At 40.3% G+C, this 21445-nt stretch overlaps 1 protein-coding gene across 1 annotated transcript in view; it reads right to left on the reverse strand.

The window, feature by feature from the left end:
- Positions 1-21445, reverse strand: part of si:dkeyp-9d4.3 (caskin-1) — a 36584-nt gene that overhangs the window by 2572 nt on the left and 12567 nt on the right. Inside the window, exons 4-21 of the mRNA XM_053339855.1 lie at positions 20407-20552; positions 20161-20256; positions 18486-18607; positions 18064-18172; positions 17310-17418; positions 16219-16313; positions 15196-15331; positions 12695-12985; positions 11047-11145; positions 10740-10924; positions 9643-9724; positions 7966-8033; positions 6011-6118; positions 5370-5471; positions 5103-5241; positions 3569-4365; positions 2729-3386; positions 885-1509 (exon numbers count right to left, since the gene is read on the reverse strand). Of these exons, the coding sequence (XP_053195830.1) occupies positions 885-1509; positions 2729-3386; positions 3569-4365; positions 5103-5241; positions 5370-5471; positions 6011-6118; positions 7966-8033; positions 9643-9724; positions 10740-10924; positions 11047-11145; positions 12695-12985; positions 15196-15331; positions 16219-16313; positions 17310-17418; positions 18064-18172; positions 18486-18607; positions 20161-20256; positions 20407-20552 (3967 nt within the window). The remainder of the gene's footprint in view (positions 1-884; positions 1510-2728; positions 3387-3568; positions 4366-5102; positions 5242-5369; positions 5472-6010; positions 6119-7965; positions 8034-9642; positions 9725-10739; positions 10925-11046; positions 11146-12694; positions 12986-15195; positions 15332-16218; positions 16314-17309; positions 17419-18063; positions 18173-18485; positions 18608-20160; positions 20257-20406; positions 20553-21445) is intronic.

Raw genomic sequence — 21445 nt, forward strand, 5'->3', positions numbered from 1 at the left:
GCAAATGGGAACAAAACTCTGCACCCTGGTTTTTTAATTCATCCAACATTGACCGAGAATCTGACAGCGAACCAGTGAAAGTGAGCTTATCCGGTTTCTGCAAAGCTTTATTTTTAGCTTCAGCTCAATGTTAGCGGTTTATGCAACAGATTTTAAACATGGTGAATGGATGTTTCTTACTATACACTTAGTAGTACAGACCTAGAGAGTACAAACCTCTCTACTTGTGTTTTTATGTTCACACACTTATCAAACAACTAAATATTTTCTAATAAAGTTGCTCATATATTATACCGATGATTTAACTGACACATTTTCATACCCACCCAAGCCTTAGAAGCCGCTGTCATTGTCTATGTAGAAAATAAACATGACTTGAACGGGAACCCCTGGATGAGCCCATACACAACTTCTTGCAAGCTTTTTGAACCCTAACCCTAACTCTAACCCCTAACCCTAACCCTAACCCCCGAACCCTAACCCATGAAATGAAGCAGTATTTGCTGGTAAATGTTTGTCACAGGTAGTGAGCAGTTTAACCAGAGAGTGATTCTTCCCCCTTAAAACTCTCAGATTGTTTCATATGAATAACTGTTGAGAGGCCTGAAGAGGAGAAAATATCTAATATTTCATTTAAAACAAAAAAACCTAAGAAAGTGACAAAAACGGATCTAAATGTGAGTATAGGGCATTATTTTTCTTCTTTCCATCCCATTAACGATCTCATAACCCTGAGATTTATCACCTAAAATGGGAGTCACTGTAGTGTGAGTAATGTTTGCCTGCTCCTGGGTGTCATCATCATTTATATCCAACAACAAATCATGAATACTTTGTTGTTGGATATAAATTATATTTTCTAATTAAAATCTTTAAATACTCACTCATTTTGTGCTTCCTCGTTTTTCATTTTATGTTCTACTTCCTGCAAAGCTGCAGCCAAGGAGGCACTGGTCTCCTCCAAACGATGCTGTGACTCCTCCTCCACTTCCTCCACCTGCTCTTCTTCTTTTACTGGACTCTCCACCTCTTCTGTCGCTCCTTCCCTCCTTAGGTTCTCTTCCTCTGCTCTCTTTCTCTCCTCCTCTTGCTCTTTGTGCTTCTTTTGCTCCCTCTCTCTCCTCCTCTCCTCTTCTTCTCTCCTCCTTTCCTCTTCTTCCTCGACCTCCCGTCCTCCCAGCAGATCAATGGAGAGGCCGGCGATGGAGGAGCGAGGGGGTTTGACAGGGTGGGGAGAGGGGGTGGAGGGACTCTGGGCCGGAGAAGGGGAGGTAAGAGGGAGTCCCGGAGAGAGGGAGGGAGCAGAGGGAGTGTCGGGGGCTGGAAGAGGGGTGGCAGGGAGCGGAGAGGGGATGGGTTTAGTGGCTGGAGTAGGGCTAGCTTCAGCTGGGCTGGTAGCAACTGGACTCGGGCTCATGGTAGCTGAAGCTACTATTGCTTTGCCTGGTTTGGGTGCTGTTGGAGGTCCACGGGGTTTCGGGGACACAGGAGGAGGGACACGCTTCGGCTCTGGTGACAATCGGAGAGAACAATGTCAGTTTATACACATCTGGCCATAGTAGTGTGTTAACACCTAGCAAACCTACAGTGAGATTGATGCTCGATACAAAAGTGAATGAAGGAGCAGAAAATAACCTATAGAGCCAGTATTTAAAGATCTGATGAAAGGGTGATATTTAATTAAATTAAAAAGTTTACAATGACCTCTGACGCTTTGTCCATATTACGCTGACACTATGGAGAACATTCACAAATATCTAACATTATAAAAAGTAACATGAATATGAACATTAAATATAAGCATGAATAAATAATAATCTATATCCTCCAGTTGCGATGCACAGCAGAGCATACAACTAAAACCAGAAAATATGGCGTCTCCAAAAGCTGCCTGGCATTCTAAACAATGTCATTAATCATAAAAAAAAACTTAATGTCCAAATTCATCACAGGGGTGAAACAATCAAAATGATTTGTTTTATAACTAAGGCAGACCTTTCTCTCTGGTGGGTGATAAAAGGTCAAACCACACTGATTTATTCTGAATGGTTTTGCTAAAGCTTCACTTACTTCAAATTAATAATCTGTGTTACATTATCACACACAAAGTAAATGCCATTCTGTTGCTGATACCATGAATAATTGATTAAATATTCTGCATACATAATTCATGAATGTTTTTTATGTTTTCTGTACTAAACACTCTGTCACTTAAATAAACAGAGGCAAAAACTGCATTTTTGTAATACTTATGATATAAAAGTATATTAGTATAAAGTAATAAAAGATAATGCATACCATCGTTTCAACCAAAGATAAAATAGCTGCCACCATGACAACTTCAAAATGATCTGTTTCATGATATATTACAAACAATCAGTGTTTTGGTGTTTGATAAGCTTTTAAATGCATGAATCTTCTCCAACTGAACATCCTGGATCATATTTCATTGTCTCACCAATGTTTGATGTTGTGCTGAATGACAATAAAAGGAATCTTGAATCTTGTTTTAATGCAATGTGGCCCTTGGTCTGAATCTCTGCTTAATGTGGAATTTGTCATTGCTGACTCTGGCACACCTCAGTGGCAGAATAATTTCATGTAATGATCACAAAATGTACTCATAGTGGCCTTAAAGTGATATGAATACTGATTGATTACATACACAGTCACAGAAGCTACATTGTGAATGTTAAAATGTGTGTACGTATATATATGTATATTTCACCTGGGCTCTGTGCTGTATCAGGATTATCAGGACCAGGTATGGGGACCCTTCGAGTCGGAGTTGGGGGATCAACTTGTGCCTTCTTCAGGGTGACTGTGGATGGTTTGGGTGAGACAGGTGGCTTCAGAGATTTCCTGGCCTCCATCCACTCACAGCTCTCCCTGCTGGCCTCCGTCCTATCAGAGACCTCAGACACCGGCCTCCGCCTCAGGACGACGCCACCGTTCTGCTGCGGCTCGCCTCCGTTTTTCCAGCCGCCATCTGTTTGACTGCTGGGAGAGTCTGATTGGTTATTGCTTTGGGTGACAATTTCTGAATGCTCAGATATGCGTGGTCTCCTGCGTATTGTGTCAGAACCAGTTGTCATGGTGACAACAGTGGTGGGCACGTTCGCAGATGCTTCGGAGTCTGTCGCCAGAGGACGAGCCTTCCTCCGGAGTGTTGCAGTACCATCTGTAATTTCTGTTGTCGAGGTGACGACAATGGAGCGGGGCCGGGGTTCTGGACGTTTCAGGGCTGGTTGACAAGGTAGAAGGCCAGACTGATCACCAGGAAGGCCCTCTAGTCCACTGATGGTCCTGCGTCGACTTATGACATCATCCTCCTCAGATCCAAGTCCACCTGCGCCAGTCTGGCGACGAAGCATAGGTGGACTCACCTGGAGAACATACAACTGTTTTACATGTTCTTTGCTAATATGCTATCTGAAATACACAGCTCACAGCCCACACTGAACAAACAAACACACACTGAACAAACAAACACAACAAACACACATACACACACACCCATGCGCACATAGACACACACACACACACACACACACACACACACAAACACCTGCAGGTAGCTGGTGCTGCTTCCCAGATTCCTTGGCAGGGTTTTGGCTCCACCCACAATGGATGTCTCCAGCATGGCGGCAAGGCTGCGCACACTCCCAGAAGCCCCCTCTGATCTCTCCAGGCCCGCTGAGCCCTGAGCTCTTAGAGCTGATCCCAGGCTGCCGCAGTCACTGGCTCGCCGTTCTCGATAGGTTGGCAGCCCTAGAAGCCCCTCCCCCTGTCCTTCTCCTTCTCCATCACCCCCGGTAATGGAAGAACAGGACCGTTTAGGTGGCGTCGGGGGCCGACCTTTTCGGCGAGGACGGAGTGTGACAGATGATTGGCTGCGGTTAACAGTGACATCATTAGGGGCGGCAGTACGCGAGGAGCTGCTGCGGCACACAGTGGCGTATCTAGAGTCTGTTTCTGAGCCAGTTAGACTGTGAGTTCTCCGTCGGTCTTCCTCATCACTGGGCAGGCGGAGCAGCGGCACCGATGAATCCACTGCTGCCATCTGGGTGGAGGGACGCGGCCGAGCCCTGGGGGAGGCCTGCTGGGTGCGAGCATGTGGTGGGGTTTGTGGTGGAGTTTGCGTCGGTGTGTGGGGAGGGGTCTGTGAATGAGTGAGACCTGGGCGAGGTTTGGCTAGGGGACTGGGCGCACCGTCCCTCTGCATCCTCGCCTCCCTCCGTGGCTCTGAGCTGCCTCCTGGGCTGGACGGAGGTGTAGAGGGGCTCTGAGGAGGCTCCAAGCCACTTTCTCCTCTCTGTAGCTCTTTCAGTCTCCTCACTCCCAACATCAGCTTCTTCTGATGGCCTGAGGGAAGGCAGTGATGTGGGCGAGAAGAAGGGAAAAATTGCGTGAGGTATAAAAATGTAGATATAGACTGCAAAGCTGGACGAGACTCACAATGAAAAGGACATTCTAATAACTTGGAAAACTGTCATTTTCTTTTAAAAAGTGAATCTCTAAGCCCTCAGTAATCAGTGGCCTGCTGGTGAGCTAGTCAATGCAGCAACTTTGCAACTTTACTTTAAATTTGTTGTGAGATTCCAGTTTTTCAAAGATACCAAATATGTCAGGCTGAATTTTGGGGAAAATATGTATAAAATGATGCACAAGGCATCTTGAATATACCCATTTGATGGATGGTACAGCCTTAGAAACATAGAGTCTCAGATTTAAATATTTCACTCTGTAAATATACAGAATATATATACCATACTGTCAGTGAATGTAGAATAAGAAGATTTTAGCAACCTTAAAACCACTTGAGGTTAAACAAAGGGGGAAGTGAAATGATAAGGAGTTAATAGGGATGTTATTCTGCACCAGTAAACAAACCGTTAAATTGGTTTTGACACTTCCTTCTTTTTATATGACACAATATCCTGTTCCAATGTGAAATTCAGTGTATCGTACTGAGGAAGCAAAGATCCCACTTCACAAAATGTCTTAAAGTTGGAATACAACAAGTTACAGAATAATGATAATGCTAAAATAATAAATGATGTTACTCTATCCCACTGCTACCAATTAAAGCTGTCACTTACCAAGCTTAGTAATGCCAATCTCTTGCAGATCCTCGAGGCTGATGTCAGAGATGAAGTCAATATTTTCATACCCATTCTGCACCAGAACCTGGTAGTACTGACTAAGACCCAGGTGAGACAGCCAGTCTGCTAGATTGGCCTAAAACACACACATACACAGAGATGAATAAAATAAATCTTGCTCACTTAAGCTTGTGTGTGTGCAGCTGCCAAAATACAATACATCCCCCTTTTTTCTAGTTTGTATAGTGCACATGAGAGCCTTACAGGCTTGTGGTCTGGCAGCCAGTCTGTGGAGGGCAGCTTGCTGATCTCTGATGTTAACTTCTTCCGATGCCCAGGCTTCATGACCCCAATCCCTGTCAGGTCCTTCAAAGCAAAGCACACTTAGTTGCATCAGAAATTCACCACACCACTATAGGTGCTTGGGTTTTAAATGTAAACATTTTTTTTTTGCATACATCTGACATTTCTACATAAACTGTGTGTGATATGCCTTCAGGAATATTCTGCTTTGGGTAATCTCTGATGAATGTCCCCTGCCCTTAGGGGATTTATGTCATACCACTGTGTCTGCTTCAGTACACATAAAAACACACATAAACACATACAGTACACACACACAATGGCACTCCAAACACACTACAGGACAAACAAAGAACAGCGTTTACAGCCAGCACAGACTGGAGCACACAGCCATGTGTGAACACAGGTATGTAAATGAAGCAGACAGAGTATGAGAAGTGACTGGTTGAGGCTCAGGACTCACACCGGGGGTCAGGTGACAGAGACAGGAGGGTCATGATGACATCATCCAGGTCAGTGGGGAGCTGATTTGAGAGCTGAGCTGGGAGGAGCCTTGACAAACAAGGGGCAGGGCGTGAGGGGGTCAGGGGTCATGACCTTACCTCAGGGGTCATGCGGCTAATGGTGTCTAGATCATATCCCGCGGTGAGGAAGTGGGTGGTGTAGAACTGCAGCTGAAACTCACCCAGCCACGCCACTACTGCCTGCTTCTAGAACACAGAACACAAAACACTACTTCCTGCTTCTAGAGCACAAAACACCACTGCCTGCTTCTAGAAGAGTCCACAGGCTTCTTCTAGAGCACAGAACTGGGACCTGTTCTAGAACACAGCATAGCAGCCTGCTCTGGAATACAGAGCAGACTCTTCTAGAACACAGGAAAGAATACAGCTCTAGAATGAAGGAGAGAAAACACTTCTAGAACACAGGAGAGAAAATTGTTCTAGAAAATAGAAGAAAATACAGTTCTAGGACAGGCTTCTTCTAGAGCACAGAACTGGGACCTGTTCTAGAACACAGTATAGCAGCCTGTTCTAGAACACAGAGAAGTATTTTCTTGAAAACAGAGGAGAAGACTGTTCTAGAAAAGAAGAGGAAAAACGTTCCAGAAAATAAGAGACAGTTCTAGAACACAGCAAAGAAGACTGCTCTAGAAAACAGCATAGAAACCCCAAAATGGAAACTTGCCCTGCAGCAAAATCTAGAAAACTCTTTTATGAGCAATGAATGGGAACTTATTCTCAATCACAAAATAGCAAGATACAAAAAAGCATAAAACAGACACTACTACAACCTGTCTTTAGTCTACTGCCTACATTTAGGTGAACCAAGGTTTGTAAAGTACTGCTAGTATGATCAGTACAGTCATTTGAGACCCAGAAAAATACTTCCAAATGATTTTTCTACAATTCCAACACAGTTGTGAATTCAGGGACACCCCAAGGGCTATATAGAGTAAAGTCATGTGATGAGATATTTCCATAACTAACTGTTAACAAAGATAATATGAAAGATTTTAAATTTCATTTCACCAAAATCACAAAAACCAGAAGTTGCAGTAGGCATAACTAGGACCGGTTCACTAAATGATTTTCATGACAATCAAAGAATTATACCAAGTTATTTTTGTCAATCAACTTATAACAACTTGTACTGATACACTGGTTTCCACCATTTTTGTTGCCATGTCCCTTTTTTTTACCTTGCATAAAGGTAGCTAGCTAGCTATGTAGCATGAAGACGTATCAATTTTTTATCCCGCTTAAAAGGCTCTGATTGGTTGATTGTTATTCCAGCCATGAAAACAGCAGAAAAATATATAAAAACAACAACAAATTGGAGATATGGATGGTTATTCAGAGGCCTGGAACCAGGTACCAATGAGCATAAAAGCAAATGAATGGTTTTGCAATTTGTATGAACTGACCCTTTAAATGACCTTTGACACGCAGTATATGCTGAATGATGTAAATGATGAGTCGTAGAATGTTAAAAACCTGTATCCCAATCAATAAGATCAACCAATGAGGACACAGTAAAACACTACAGCTAAAACTTCTATCATAGAACATCGCTGTTTCCTGGCAACCAGAAAATGCTTAATTCTAGAATGCAGCGCCTGCTTGCTTCTAGAACACACACGCACACACACTCACACACACACACACACACACACACAGTTTAACCCTCAGTTTCACGGAACACACAGTGCTGGCAGGTTCTAGAACACAGTGGCAGCATGCGGGTGCCTGGTGTCTCAGTGTGGTGCGAGGGCATGGGGAGGGTGGAGGGACAAGAAGGCAAGACAGCAACTGACTCCTCAATGTGTCTATCACTCTGCCTGTCTCCATGGTGACGCGCTCAGTCACAGAGACTGCAGTGGCATGCCCATCCTCATGGTGTCATCTTTTCAGGTGAAACACAACCACCCTAGCAGATACCTCATTTTACCCAGTGAACCCCACCCCTTGAAGAGGTCCAACCACAGCGATTGTTGAGAAGAAGCAACAGAAAGAGGAGCACCCCGAGCGAACCAATCTGTGATCCAAAAACTCACTTTCCCATCATCCTCCTCTGCCTTGCGCTCAAATGACCGCTGTTCATGAACTGTGGAACTGGCGGAGCCTTGGGGTGGAGGTTGAGTTGTGCCGGAGGAGGGTGAGAAGATGAAAAAAAGAGAGAAAAACGTTAAAATATATTACCATTACACATACATAGTTTATTACATACCTTTTGATTTAATTTTTATGAATTCACTTTAAACTAAAATCTGTTTAGTTTGATCCAAAGAAGATCTAGCCAGTGCTGTGATATTTATTTGATGTAGATATATTTTTCAAACTTTTTTTTTTTTTTTTTTTTTAAGTCCTCGTTAGTGTTTATATTGCTTATATAGCTCTTCATAATAGTGTTGGTAACTGGTTTCACACTTGGCAGGCTTTGTGGTGATGTTTCAGCTTTACACTTCCCACATATCATTAAATTCACTGGACATATGACAGATTTAATATGCTAATTTATACCTTCTATCAAAGAAGGATGAGTCCAACAACTATATAACCTAAGAGAGTATATGCAGACACAATGCACTTTATATCAATATAAATGCATCAAACATGTTTTTACACACATCATATATGTATTACATTGTTACAGTTTGTGGCTCCTTATAGTTGGTAGCACCATTTAAATTGTAATTCATTTGACAGGACTGGAGTTACATCTGGGCCAAACATAGTTATTAATACAGTGATTCAATATAGGCTGTGGCTTATAAATTATAGCACAACTTGCCAGTCCAAAACATAAGGAATGCCCATTTCAATTTTTTTGAGTTTACATGTTAATATGCCTTCATTATGCCTCCTTTAAGCCACCAATTGGAAGACTGGCGGTTCGATACCCGGTTCCTCCAGTCCACATGTCAAAGTGTACTTGGGCATGAACTTCAAATTGCTGTGCCATTGGTGTGTGAGTGTATGTGTGAATGAGTATTAGAAACTCCATCTGATGAGCACGTTGGCACCTTGCACGGCAGCCTCTGCCATCTTTGTGTGAATGTGTGTGCGAATGTTGGCATTTAGTGAAAAGCGCTTTGAGTGCTTGGAAGACTAGAAAGACACTACACGAATGCAGTTCATTAATCATTTAATTTTTCAGGAATGTTATCACTGCTCAGGCTAATTACACAAAGATTATTCTGCTTTACTAGAAGCAAACCTTCATTCCTGAGAACCACAATTGATTTATCCCAAGAAAGAGTGACTTGTCTGTGGCTTTTTAGAGAAACGTTTAAAGGCAGCTTTTATAAATAAGACATGAGTTCAGTTTCAGTTGTACAAGGGTGGTGGAAAGAAATTCTGCCTGTGTCTGATATGAACAGACAGCTGGTCTTTCAGGAGCCTGTTTGACTAAAAGTGAAATGAAGGAAAACATGATTCACAAAAGCAGCGATCTAAACAAGCCTAAAGGTACTTGTACTTGTGAACATTGCTTAAATGATCTTTAATTAGAGCATTTAACCACTTTACTCCAGACTGAATGTCTTTTTTGAATCACTGGATCACAGGTATTTGTTATTAGTAGACGATGATGAACTTTACACTACACTATCCGTTTAAATTGTTGTGTTTGATCAATTGGGAGAATGCAGTGGCAAAACTGACTTTTAACTACTACACAAATTATCACTTCAAATAATGCTGAAAATATGTGAGTGAGTGTGTGTGCTTACTCGCTGACTGCTCAACAGACTGTGACTGCTCCAAGAGATGCTCTTTGGCTTTTACTGACTGGGACAGCACGGTGGCCAGGAGCTAAAACACACAAACATGCTCATACACACTCACAGAAAATGAAACATTTACTCAAGCATAATCATTCAGATCCCAAAAGGGCCATGTGATTCAGTTCAGTGGACTAAGTGCACATATAACAGGCCTGCGACTCTCCTCCTCATGCATTTCCTGCAATATCCCAATACTGGTGCAGCAAAAGCTCTGCAATAAAAACTTCATAAAATAGATGATGTCCCTCCAGCATAATGTAGTAACACCATCCAATTTGGCTAATCGCTAATTCTGTATTTTTTAGGTAGCAACTAAAATTTGACTAGTTACATCCAGTGATGAAAACAAATTTAGAATGCAATGAAAGTGTCAGACAGCAGACCTACAAGGTGCATGAGACTATAAAATGAAAGTACACTAGAATTTGGAAGAAAAATGATGCACAGACAATAAGACGCACCAAAGGCAAACACCTGTATCTATCACCTCTCCGTCTTAACTGCAGTGGGTAAGTTTGTGTTGTTGTGGAAACTAACTGGATGTAAATAAACCATCTAATACATCTTGACCTTTCACCTGAATCATTTTTGTAATTATAACTTCATTGTGCACTCAACAGCGGAAGTGAAACCAAATGTAGGAATGAAAGTACAAATCTGCGTTTGCAAGAGGTCTCAATAAGACTAACGATAAAGAATGACTCCAGTGACACTGATGCTCATCAGACTGAAATACCAGGCTTCATTTTCAGACCCAAAACATGCAAATAATAGTAAATGAAATAATATGACACACAATTGACTGCTACATTTGGTGTAGCTGACACTTCAGGAGGCCATCATCTTTATGCATTTGGTCTACTTCAGAAAAAAAAAACAGAAAAGAAGAAAGGGAAACAGCAGGAAGCAGAAATGTGGTTTACTTGGTAACAAGAATTGCTTCCTGAAAATGTTTTGCTGTTTTCAAGAAATGATGTGTATGTTGTTTTGTGAAGTATCAATAGCAACAAACTGTTAACACCTGCAAAAAACATCTCTCTTACCTTGAGCCCTTCAGCTTGTGCGTTCAGGCCTGGAGCGTTAAGGCCGTGTGTGTTGACTCCTGGTGTGGGTGCAGGGTGTGGACTGGGTGCAGGTGTGGTGAGAACATGTGTGTTCCCAGAGCTCTGCAGGCTGCTTGATGACCGAGCGCTGCCAATGCTTCCCACACTGCCACTGCGTTCACCACCTCCAAACATAAACAAGTATTTCAGGATATTATATGGACTACGTTGCTCAGTATAGTATATATGTATGTCAGGATAGTATTTGTAGTTTCACACGTAGTCAACCAGACACACACTGCTTTACCTGAGAGTGGTTTGCGTAGTACCCAGATGTCCTCACTGGTGCTGCTCTGCTGGCCCAAAGTGGGAGAGCCTTGAGGACTCAACTCGGCAGTACGCGAACCTGTCACACGCAATCACACACACATATACACAAAACGCACAAATCCATACAATCACACAAACAAACAAACACACACACAAACACACACACACACACACACACACACACACACACACACACACACACACACACACACACACACACAGGTTACTGCCACCATTTAAGTTTCATTTTCATTCAGTTTTTTTTTAACTACAAATGCAGCAACTACTCAACAAAGTAAAATATATTAATATATACAATCAGTTTAACTGCTCTGCACTAAAGAAGCAAACACTCAGGCTCACAAAGATACACTCACAAAGCTGCAAATTCATGAATGCTGAGTTAATCATTGTGGTAACACCGCAGTTTTGAAAAGTGTAACCCCAAGTACTGTTAAGCAGGTTTGTTCATATATTATATTGTGCTAGCAAACATTGTTCAAACCATAATAGATAACAGATATTTCATGCCAGTTGACAGGAAATTTCATACAAAATGATGTACATGCCTCTAAAAGGTTACATGACAGTGAAGCCATGAATCTAGTCATTTCAGCTCACTCACATTGTGAAACTTTTTTTTTTTTTCAAAGTAGCCGTATCAGTTTCAGTTTGAATTAGCAAAGGTTTTGAGATATGTCACTGATATTTCATGGGCCATGATAACAAAACATTGTTTTGTGGTTACCACAGCACTGAAAATGACAGTAGGTTTGAAAAACTGAACATTTTCCCAGATAATCAAGACAATCCATAGTAGAGCCTGGATTTTTGAGGCCAATCTATATTTAGAAGTTTAAACAATCCATGTCCCTCTCTTACTCTCTCTCTCTATCACTCTCCCTCTCCTTCTTTCTCTCTCAACCCAACAAGTCGAGGCAAATGGCCGCCCACCTAGAGCCTTGTTCTGCCTGAGGTTTCTTCCCATTAAAGGGGAGTTTTTCCTTGCCACTGTCGCCAAGTGCTTGCTCATGGGAGAATTTTAGGTGTCTAAATAAAATTACAGAGTACTGTCTAGACCTGCTCTATTTGAACAGTGCCTTAAGATAACTTGAATTGAAAGTTGAAAATTGAATTTTCCTTTTCCCCTTTTTTTGTTTCAATAAAAGCTGAGGAGCATCTCTCTGCTGAGCAGTCAGTGAGTAAGTGTATGAGGTTTGTCATTTTTGGCTTTTGATGTTTCTGCAGCAGATATCTCTTCAATCTTGAGAAAACAAGATCTTGCACTCAGCTGTTGCTTAGCATCACAATTTATTGATGAACAGCAGAGTGTAGGAGCCTCTTTTCTCTAGACTGAAGTGACAGATCCCAACACACCTGCCTCTGAGATAATTGGATTTGGGAATATCTCATATGAAAAAATTATAAGCTGCGATATCTCAAAACTTTGGCAAATAAAACCCAAAACATCTGCACAGCTAGATACCATTCTGTGTACTTATCCTTTATTAAAACAGACAGATAGTTAACACACTTTATATGTGACTGTTAAACAGTGTGTGAAACTGTTTCTATCTACTAAAAAGTATGCTTATCTGTGATTTAAAGTGTACTACAGTATGTACCTGTCTGACTTTGCTGCTCCTGAGAAGTGGAGAGAGGAGGAGGAGGAGGAGGAGGAGGAGGAGTGGACAGAGGAGGAGTCGAGAGAGAAGGAGGAGAAATGGGAAGTGGAACGTACCCAAAGGAGGAGAACCGAGGTAGGGACTGTGTGCTGGGGTGAGGGGATGGAGGGGGAGGCAGATGCAGGGGGAGGACTTTGGTGGGGGGGTATGAATGTCCGTTGACCGAGGCAATGGGACAGGGGTTGGGCCTGCGGAGCAGGAGGGTGTGGCACTGCTGGGAGGGGGAGTGACCTGGACTCATGCCAGGAGGAGGGAGGTGCAAAACAACAACAACAACAACAACACAACAACAACAACAACAACAACTGATCAGTCAACTTGAAACAAAACAAGTCTAATCATATCAGAAAATGTGTAAAAGAATAATTACTTAAAATCAAAATATGAGAAAAATACATCCATATATCCACAGGGAATATATTTATATAAATTAAAATATAATATCACTGTAGCAATAAAGCAAATTGAAATATGAACAAAAGCATCACAGTCAAGCAGAGCAGGGACGTTTATCACAAAGCAAGTTCATATGAGTTTGGTCTCACTGAGCCTAATGTCTGTAATCTTGGATAACTGCTATCATGAAGCCAATTTTTGAGTTTTCTAATCCAGCTACGAGCTCCTTCACAAGGAAAAAGTACAGATCTTTTTTTCAGGTCGATCAGATGTATCATCCTCAGGATCATGGATAGAGAATTTAATATGACATGAGATGAAACAGCGCAGGGAAGTTTGGTTTGCCGCAGTAAAATGTGATATTTAGTAAGGTGAAATGTACACATTTAAATCCTATGACTTTTTAATACATGCTGAGAATGTTCAGCTACCCAGAATGAGTAAGGAGAATAAATGAATACTGACATTTTGATGAACTACTATGAACTATTACTTTAAATGGTCAAAAAAGGCCTGTAGATAAGAAATTATAAGGTCTAACATGAAGAATTAATTAGAAGTCCAGTAGACTTAAGGTTGTATGAAGACCATTTCTTCTATCTCTCACACAACTATCAGAGTGGGGTTAATCTTGTGCTTTACTGATCTTATGTGTTTCTGCAACAAAGATGTGGACTGACTCTGTTGTTTAACTTGCTGTCTACACCAGACTGTTTTCCATTGTGAAGGTTGACCTTATCTGGTTGTGATAACCTAGCTTAATTAATGTACATTTCAAGAAACCGCTGCAATATTTGCCAGAACTTGCAATTTAGCTAAATCACCTCAAGTTTTCCACATGAAATGTTCAAATCAACAGATCACTTGTAATTTGGACCAATTATCACATTTTGTGTTGTGCTAACTTTTGTTATAACAGTACACAGCATGCATTCAGCAAAGATTCAGGAGCATATTCAGGTGGAAGATAAACAAAACTTGCTTGCCAACAGAAATCACTGCCATAGACCATGCAAAACAATTCTTAAATAAGGGTTACATTCAGTTAGTCAGGAGGATACGAGTTGATGTGTTGTTCAGACAGCAGAGATTATCTACCTCAAATATAAAAATTGGCACTTTGGAAATGACACTTCATTTTTTTATGTTAATGGGTTTCTTTTAATGACATTATTGAGCTTAATGTTAATTTATTTAATTAAGGCTTATAAATGGAACTCTTTTTTAAAAATACTATACTTAATACAATACTTAATATGTTGCAAATTTTATTGGAATTTTTTGCCACATCACATGCCACATACGCAGCTGACCCCGGTTTGAACCCCAGCCGGAAGTCCTTTGCTGCATGTCACATCCCCTCTCTCTCCCATGTTTCCTGTCTGTCTACTGCTGAATAAAGGTGTCTATGCCAAAAAAAAGAAGAAGCATTTTTGGCTACAGTAATCACAAAAAAACTGCAAAATCCTGAGAGGAACTGACTAAAGTCAGCAACAGCAACCAGAAGTTAGGAGACAGCAAATGGAACAAACCAAAACTTGGATGACTTGCATGGCGTCAATTGGATATCACTTTATATTGTAAATGTGGTACTTTTGTCTCTGTCAGGATGATGTGTCAGTAGTGCGCCTACTGACAAGTTTTGATCTGATCCTCTGAAGTTAACGTGCTCGTTAGCTTTGCAGGATAAGTTACCACCTAATAGCGAGCCAGCTTTGTGATACAATAAAGTGAGTCAAGAGCAAAGATCGCTAGCTAACCCACTATTCTTGCTTTGTGATACAGGCCCCAGGTTGGGTTTATTAACTAGGGAGGGTGACAGAAGGAGAAGAAATAGAAGCGGAGAGGAGTGTTGACAGCCAGTAGGGGACAGTCTTGTGTGAATGGAAGATGGTTGGGAAAAACAGATGAGCTGCCTAAAGAGGCAGATGATACTGCAACTATCTACAACTAATGATTAGTCATAGCTACACAACAGCTGCTGAGCTCACGCACATACAGTCACACATATAACCCCCCCACCCAAAACCCCCCCACACACACACCGCTGTGATGTGGGTGGTCACCTGCCCTCTTGATGACTTCCACCATGTTGGAGGGGAAATACCCCACCCGGTCATTTCCTGTGCGGTTGTCGTGAATACAGCCTTTCCATCGGCCGTCAGAGTGCTGCTCCAAAACCTGACGATACACACAAACACACATATATTTTACAAAATCCTGATTAAATAATAAGATTGTGAATTTTTTACACTTGGGTTGCACCAGCTAGTCATAAAACCATAATTAAGTTTGGGTGTAAAGTTCTTTCTAAATTCTTAGTAACTAGAGCTAAATAGTTTCTGAGTATAGTGATTTACTGAATTGGGCACCACTTTACTTTTAAAAAGGTCTTAGCTAGTAGAGACTTACGTAATGTGGAAACTGGGACTTTCTGCATACATCCATTTATATTTATGCAGTTTGTAGTGAGTAGAATATCTGTTCATGCTAACCTAACCAATGTTATTTAAGTAGCTAGTCATTTACGTAGTCTAGCTAACATTATTAGCATAATGTTTAGTAAAAGTTTTATTTTTGTGAAATGTAATTCATAAAATGTTCCTTAGTATTACCCATCATTTTAATTAAGCGTCAAGTGATATGTCGACCATATTCCATATTTACCTAATTTACATTTCAGTCATTGGTGAAGTATTAACACGGTAACATTAGCTTTGTGGGTTACTTCTGTTAGCTACAGTACGTTACACCTGGCAGTTATTAGGTGTAAATATCTAGTAACAACTAATCTCACCTTTTAATCCCACTTTAATTAAGTGATGTGCAAATCCCTATTGTGAACACTTTATATACACTTTAACATGTTACAACTAGGTTAAAATTAAATATGAGCTCATGCAACTGGCATCAGTGTTTAAGTCAATGCTATACAAATATGAATAAAAAGTTATTAATAATGCTAAAAACATTGCTCATATAGTACATTTATAAAGGATATAATTTACTACACTGACTGAGGAATTTTAGTGGACAGAAATTAATTGCATTTTCGAAGTTATGAATACCGTGATAATGTCTCCAGCTTTGATGTTGAGGCTGGTAAGGTCGTAGTTGTTGCAATAATCCTTCAGTGCTCGTACCTGCATCGCAGCTGAAGCATCTGTAAGACAGAAATATAATATGACCAGTAGAGGCAAGAAGAGTCAAGTAGTGTAGGAGGGAAGAAGTTAAAAGTTTTACTTTAGTATTGATATTACCATCAATAATCAATATGCTCACAGTGATCACTTTGCTGTTCCAAGAAATCAAATAATAAACATTTTTGTTATGTATGATTAAAATCTGTCTTTTCATCTGTTTGATTTAGTAATTAAACCTGCAATATCATATTTTTTGGCTACTTGAGGGCTGTGGATACAAGTTGTGAATACAACACTGACGCATCATCACTTTTTAAGCTGATAATGTGAATTTCTTTGCAAATAGTTGTTTATTTACACATCCAGCAGACCCAGAGTAACATTACAGCTGATTTGGAGTCGTGTTTCTGTCCATCTGGCGACAGTAAGTGCGATATTTACTCTCTTTTAGCTCTGATTTTGGTCTCCACCAACTCCAATGGGAAATATCTGGCTCTTAATTGCACTGATAGCATCATCCAACCACACATGAATGTCCCTCAGGATAAAGTATCTATCTACAGTATCTTAAGCTGCTAAATGCTAGACTATGTCTATCAGCTAGTCTACAACTCTGTCTGTCTACAGTTTGGTGCTGAGCAGGTAGTGCAGATTGAATTTTTAGAGTTTATACGCTGAAAACAGCTGCCTGCTGTGGTCAACAATGATGATGATGAGCAGTGAAAGTGAATCAAAACTGTAAAGTTGTAAACAGCTTCATAAAGCTGTGGGGGGCTGCAGAGTCAGGTGATAAAAAGAGGAAGAGGAAATGCTTGTTTTGCAATCATTTAATGTTACAGAAAAAGCATTCATAAGTAGCACAACATCATACATGACTCTCCCCTTCATGATAGTCTTTTAGCTGCTTTTAAGGGGTATTAAAAGGAATCTGTGACAGTATTTGTGATTTTCTTATTGCTTGGTATTATGTCAAAACTACATTTTGTGGTATTGTGTGTTTGCACTCTTATTCTCACCTCTCAGTAGCTGCTTGATCTCTCGGCTGGCCTGTGTAGTGGTGAACTGGTTAACGATGTCCAGAGCAGTTTGACTCAGGGTGTTCCTCACGCCTGCACTGATGCCACTCTGGATGGAGGTAGAGTGAAGGAACTATTACTTTTGTCAGTATTAAAATAACAGCAAAAAACAAGTATACACTGTGTTTCTGAGGGGCTTCGACCCTCTATGTATATGAGCCTTTAAAGTTTCTTTCACTCTGGCATTTCATTCACAAGGTGACAAAAGTGCTAAAACACAAAGTAAAGTTGATTTGAATACTACATGACATATAACATATTAGCCAGTGTGCTACAGTTTTATCAGGACTACCAACTTTTGACCTCAGCTTGGAGTGGGGGGCAGGGTATTTTAGTAGTACTTATATTTGTTCATAATAAAATGAGCATTATTCATGGTAATTTGACAGATTAGACCTCTCTCCGGCCTTGTTTAGTACTGCAAGGCTGCAATGACTTTGTTAACCTTGGTAGTTTTACAAATTTTCTCCAACAGATCTTAATCAATACGGGACGAATTCATGAAATTAGACAAATGACCACTGTGTTCCTGTCAAGTTAACATGACTGAAACATGTTTCATCACACAGCTCAGTGGGACGAACGACAAGATCTGAGGTGCAAACCTGGCTGGCTGAGGAGAGGGAGGCAGCGTTAACAACAGCTGCTTATATAGACACATTAAACTCACAGACAGATAGACAGATAGACTTACATCCAGTAACAGGCGTACTACTTCTGTCTTCCCACAGAGGGCAGCCTGATGTAGTGCTGTACCAGACTCGGACTGTCTGTTGATATCTATACCAGCCTGAATCAGCAACCTGCAAGTTTATGTGCACAAAACAATGATATTAATAATCTTTATTTGAAAAATACCTTTCAAAACATATCTCAAAAAGTGCTTTAAATAAAATCTACATCAACATAAAAGGAAGTCTACAAAAGTATCTTTAAATGCATTTCTAAAAAGACTCACTTTACAGACCTGCTTATATCTAACATTGCAACAGATGTTTAACTGGATTGAGGTTAAATTACATCAGGCAATTAAGGACTGAAAGACGGGTAGATAGGGTAGGAATGAAGACAGAAACAAACTGAATGAGGCAGACTGAAAGGACAAGTTGTTCTGACCGTATGACATCTATGTGTCCATTTTTGGCTGCGAGATGGAGAGGTGACACTCCGTTGGGGTCGGAGGGTTTTGGCTCCAGCATTGCTGCACACATGTTACTGCTGAGCAGGAGCTGGACCACCTAAGAACACACACACACACACATGCAGCATAACTTATACCTACATGTAAATGTTAATTGGATTGCATTCATTTAATGCCTTTCTACTTGTATCGACCACTCAAAGTGCTTTACAACACATGCCAACATTAACACACACATTCATACACTGATGGCAGATGCCGCCATAAGAGGTGCCAACTTGCTAATCAGGCCCAATACAGCACTTCCTATCAAAAGCTCGCCATAATGTTTCTATGCTCACCCATTCACACACACTCACACATTTTATGGCTCTTGCTTTGAAGTTGAGATTTTCATTAAATCAAACTATTTAGATGTATTTTTTATGTATTTATATTCATTAATTACCTCTCTCTGTAGTAGTTTTCATTGTATATTAGTGGTTATTCTCAGTCCACCATTCTCACATTGAACTAGCCTTCACATGCATGAGAGATTTACAGGAAGCGAGTCATGCATGTAACGCAGCATGATTGTTTTTAATTGTAGCTCATTGTTCACTCTCCTAACACTGCATCAGAGATTTATTATGTCACTGCAACTGCAAACCGAATATTTCCCTCTACTGTTAGTTAAGGTATTCTGTGTCTTGTTTTGTAGACACATTTTTGGACAGCTGATCAGTTTTATATATTGCAGGGAACAGTGCAGCTGTTGTGTGAAAAACCACTGAGTGAGGATGCTTGGTTCTGCTGTAAACAGATACACAATTGGCTGTAATGGTGATATGTATGACAAAGTAGCTGTTCAACGAGTGTTGGCTACAGTAATATACCACACATGCCGTTACCATGGTGACCAAAGTTGTCACCAAATAAACCAGGGATGATATCATACAGATTATAAATGTAAAGTGCCATTTAGATTGTTGACAATGCAGTTTCTGTTCCTTCTGTTTAAATTTGACTGTTGAATATTTTGTGTCATCTGTCTGTTTTTTGTCTGTATCTTAGTTACCATCCACATTTAACACATATAGGATTTTAACAACATTTCCAGAATATTGGCAAAAAAAAATTCTTCCTGATACTGCCATTCTGCATATACAGTATTTGGAGTCAGTTCATCAAGATGAAGAGCCGGTGGCTCTATTTTCCCAAATGAGATAATTTCAGAAGAAGCAGCACGACGTGATGACATAATTAAAAGAGCGCCAGTCAAACCTGAAACAGTGAAAAAAATAACATGACAGAAATATGACATTTCTCTTTGTTTCATGTATTCATTTGATGAGTGTTAAAGTTTTCTCATGTGTCCTGATCTGATGTTTAAATCTACTGCTGATTTTCATTTCTTCAGTTGAGCGGAAACATGAGCACAGATTTAAATCTGCTCAAATTTAAGAAAATTGAGACTGTGAATAAAAACAGGTGTAAGGAAACATACCTTGTAACTCATTGTTATTGCTGCCTATTTTTGCCAGGACACAGAAATTAAGCTTTCAGGTTGAATAAAGATTAAAAAAGATTCAATTTTATATAAAAAAAAAAGTGTTTATGTATGTATTAGTGTGTGAGTTGATTTGGTTATTTTTTGTCAAATCTACTCACTCCCACACGTCCAAATTCACAGGCGAGGTCCAACGGAGTTTTCCCAGCTGAGTCTGAGATACACGGGTTGGACTGGTGCTGTAGCAACATCTCCGACTGCAACACACAGAAACAAACATCTTACTGGTATTGGGAATTTTCTCGCAAATCATGCATACATCATCAGGCACCGATACACATACCTCACAAAAACACACACAAGGCCATTATACACACTAAAACACACACACACACAAACACAGTTACCCCATCGTAGTGTCCATGCTGAGCTGATAGGTGCAGAGGGATCTGTCCTTCATCTGACTGTCCATTGACTGATGAGCCAGCCTTCAGCAGCATTTTCATTGGTTCAGTCTTCCCCTGCCATGCAGCGTAATGCAGAGGACGCATCCCTACACACACACACACACATACACGCACACACACACAAGTACACACAGCCAAACATGACGGCACAGTAAAACACACACAGAGGACCCCATGAGCACATGTACACAGACACATACAAAGAGATGAGAACATAAAGACACATGAATGCATGCAAATATACACAATCACTTAATGTTAATGTGTTTGCAGAAGTATTCATAACTTGTAGTTTTCTGGTAGTAAAAAGAAATACTACAATTAAAAAAAGGAACTCTGCAACAAGTAAATGTCAATGAAGTCATACTTTGTTATCCATATAATCATAGTTATTATATATAACTTATTATCATTATTATTACTATTGATGCTATATTAACTATTAACTACAGAATTTTGGCAGTTAAATCATTAACAATGCATCAATTTTTTTTAAACAAAGAATTAGTTTTGAATGTAATCTGAAAATAAATTGTAGCTGTTTTGTAAATGTAGTTGAGTAAAAAGTGGAACTATTCCCTTTGAAAGGTGGAACAGAAGTATATAATATAATAATGTACTTAGTTATATTCTACTACTACCACTGCTTATCTAATATGCAAACACATCTCTGATTTTCATTTAATTTTAAAGTAGAATCACTCAAATTGACTATTTTCTACAATAATTCACATTGGGTTTATTTTAAACAAGGAAGCCCAACGCTTTGCAATTTCTGCAGGCGTGTCATTCATATCTGACTCTGCAGCAGCAGATGTACACACAGACTCTCAGTCCCTCCTGGAATGGCAATTTTATTATGGCTGACATGCTTTTGACCTTTGATGACCCTGGGAGCGTTGTTTGTGGGAGCATCATGCTCACGGGACGTCCGAGACAAATTGTTTTCATACAAAGTGCAAGACAAGAAAACCCTCAT

The sequence above is a fragment of the Scomber japonicus genome, chromosome 2 (assembly GCF_027409825.1).
Source record: "Scomber japonicus isolate fScoJap1 chromosome 2, fScoJap1.pri, whole genome shotgun sequence".
NCBI lineage: Eukaryota > Metazoa > Chordata > Actinopteri > Scombriformes > Scombridae > Scomber > Scomber japonicus.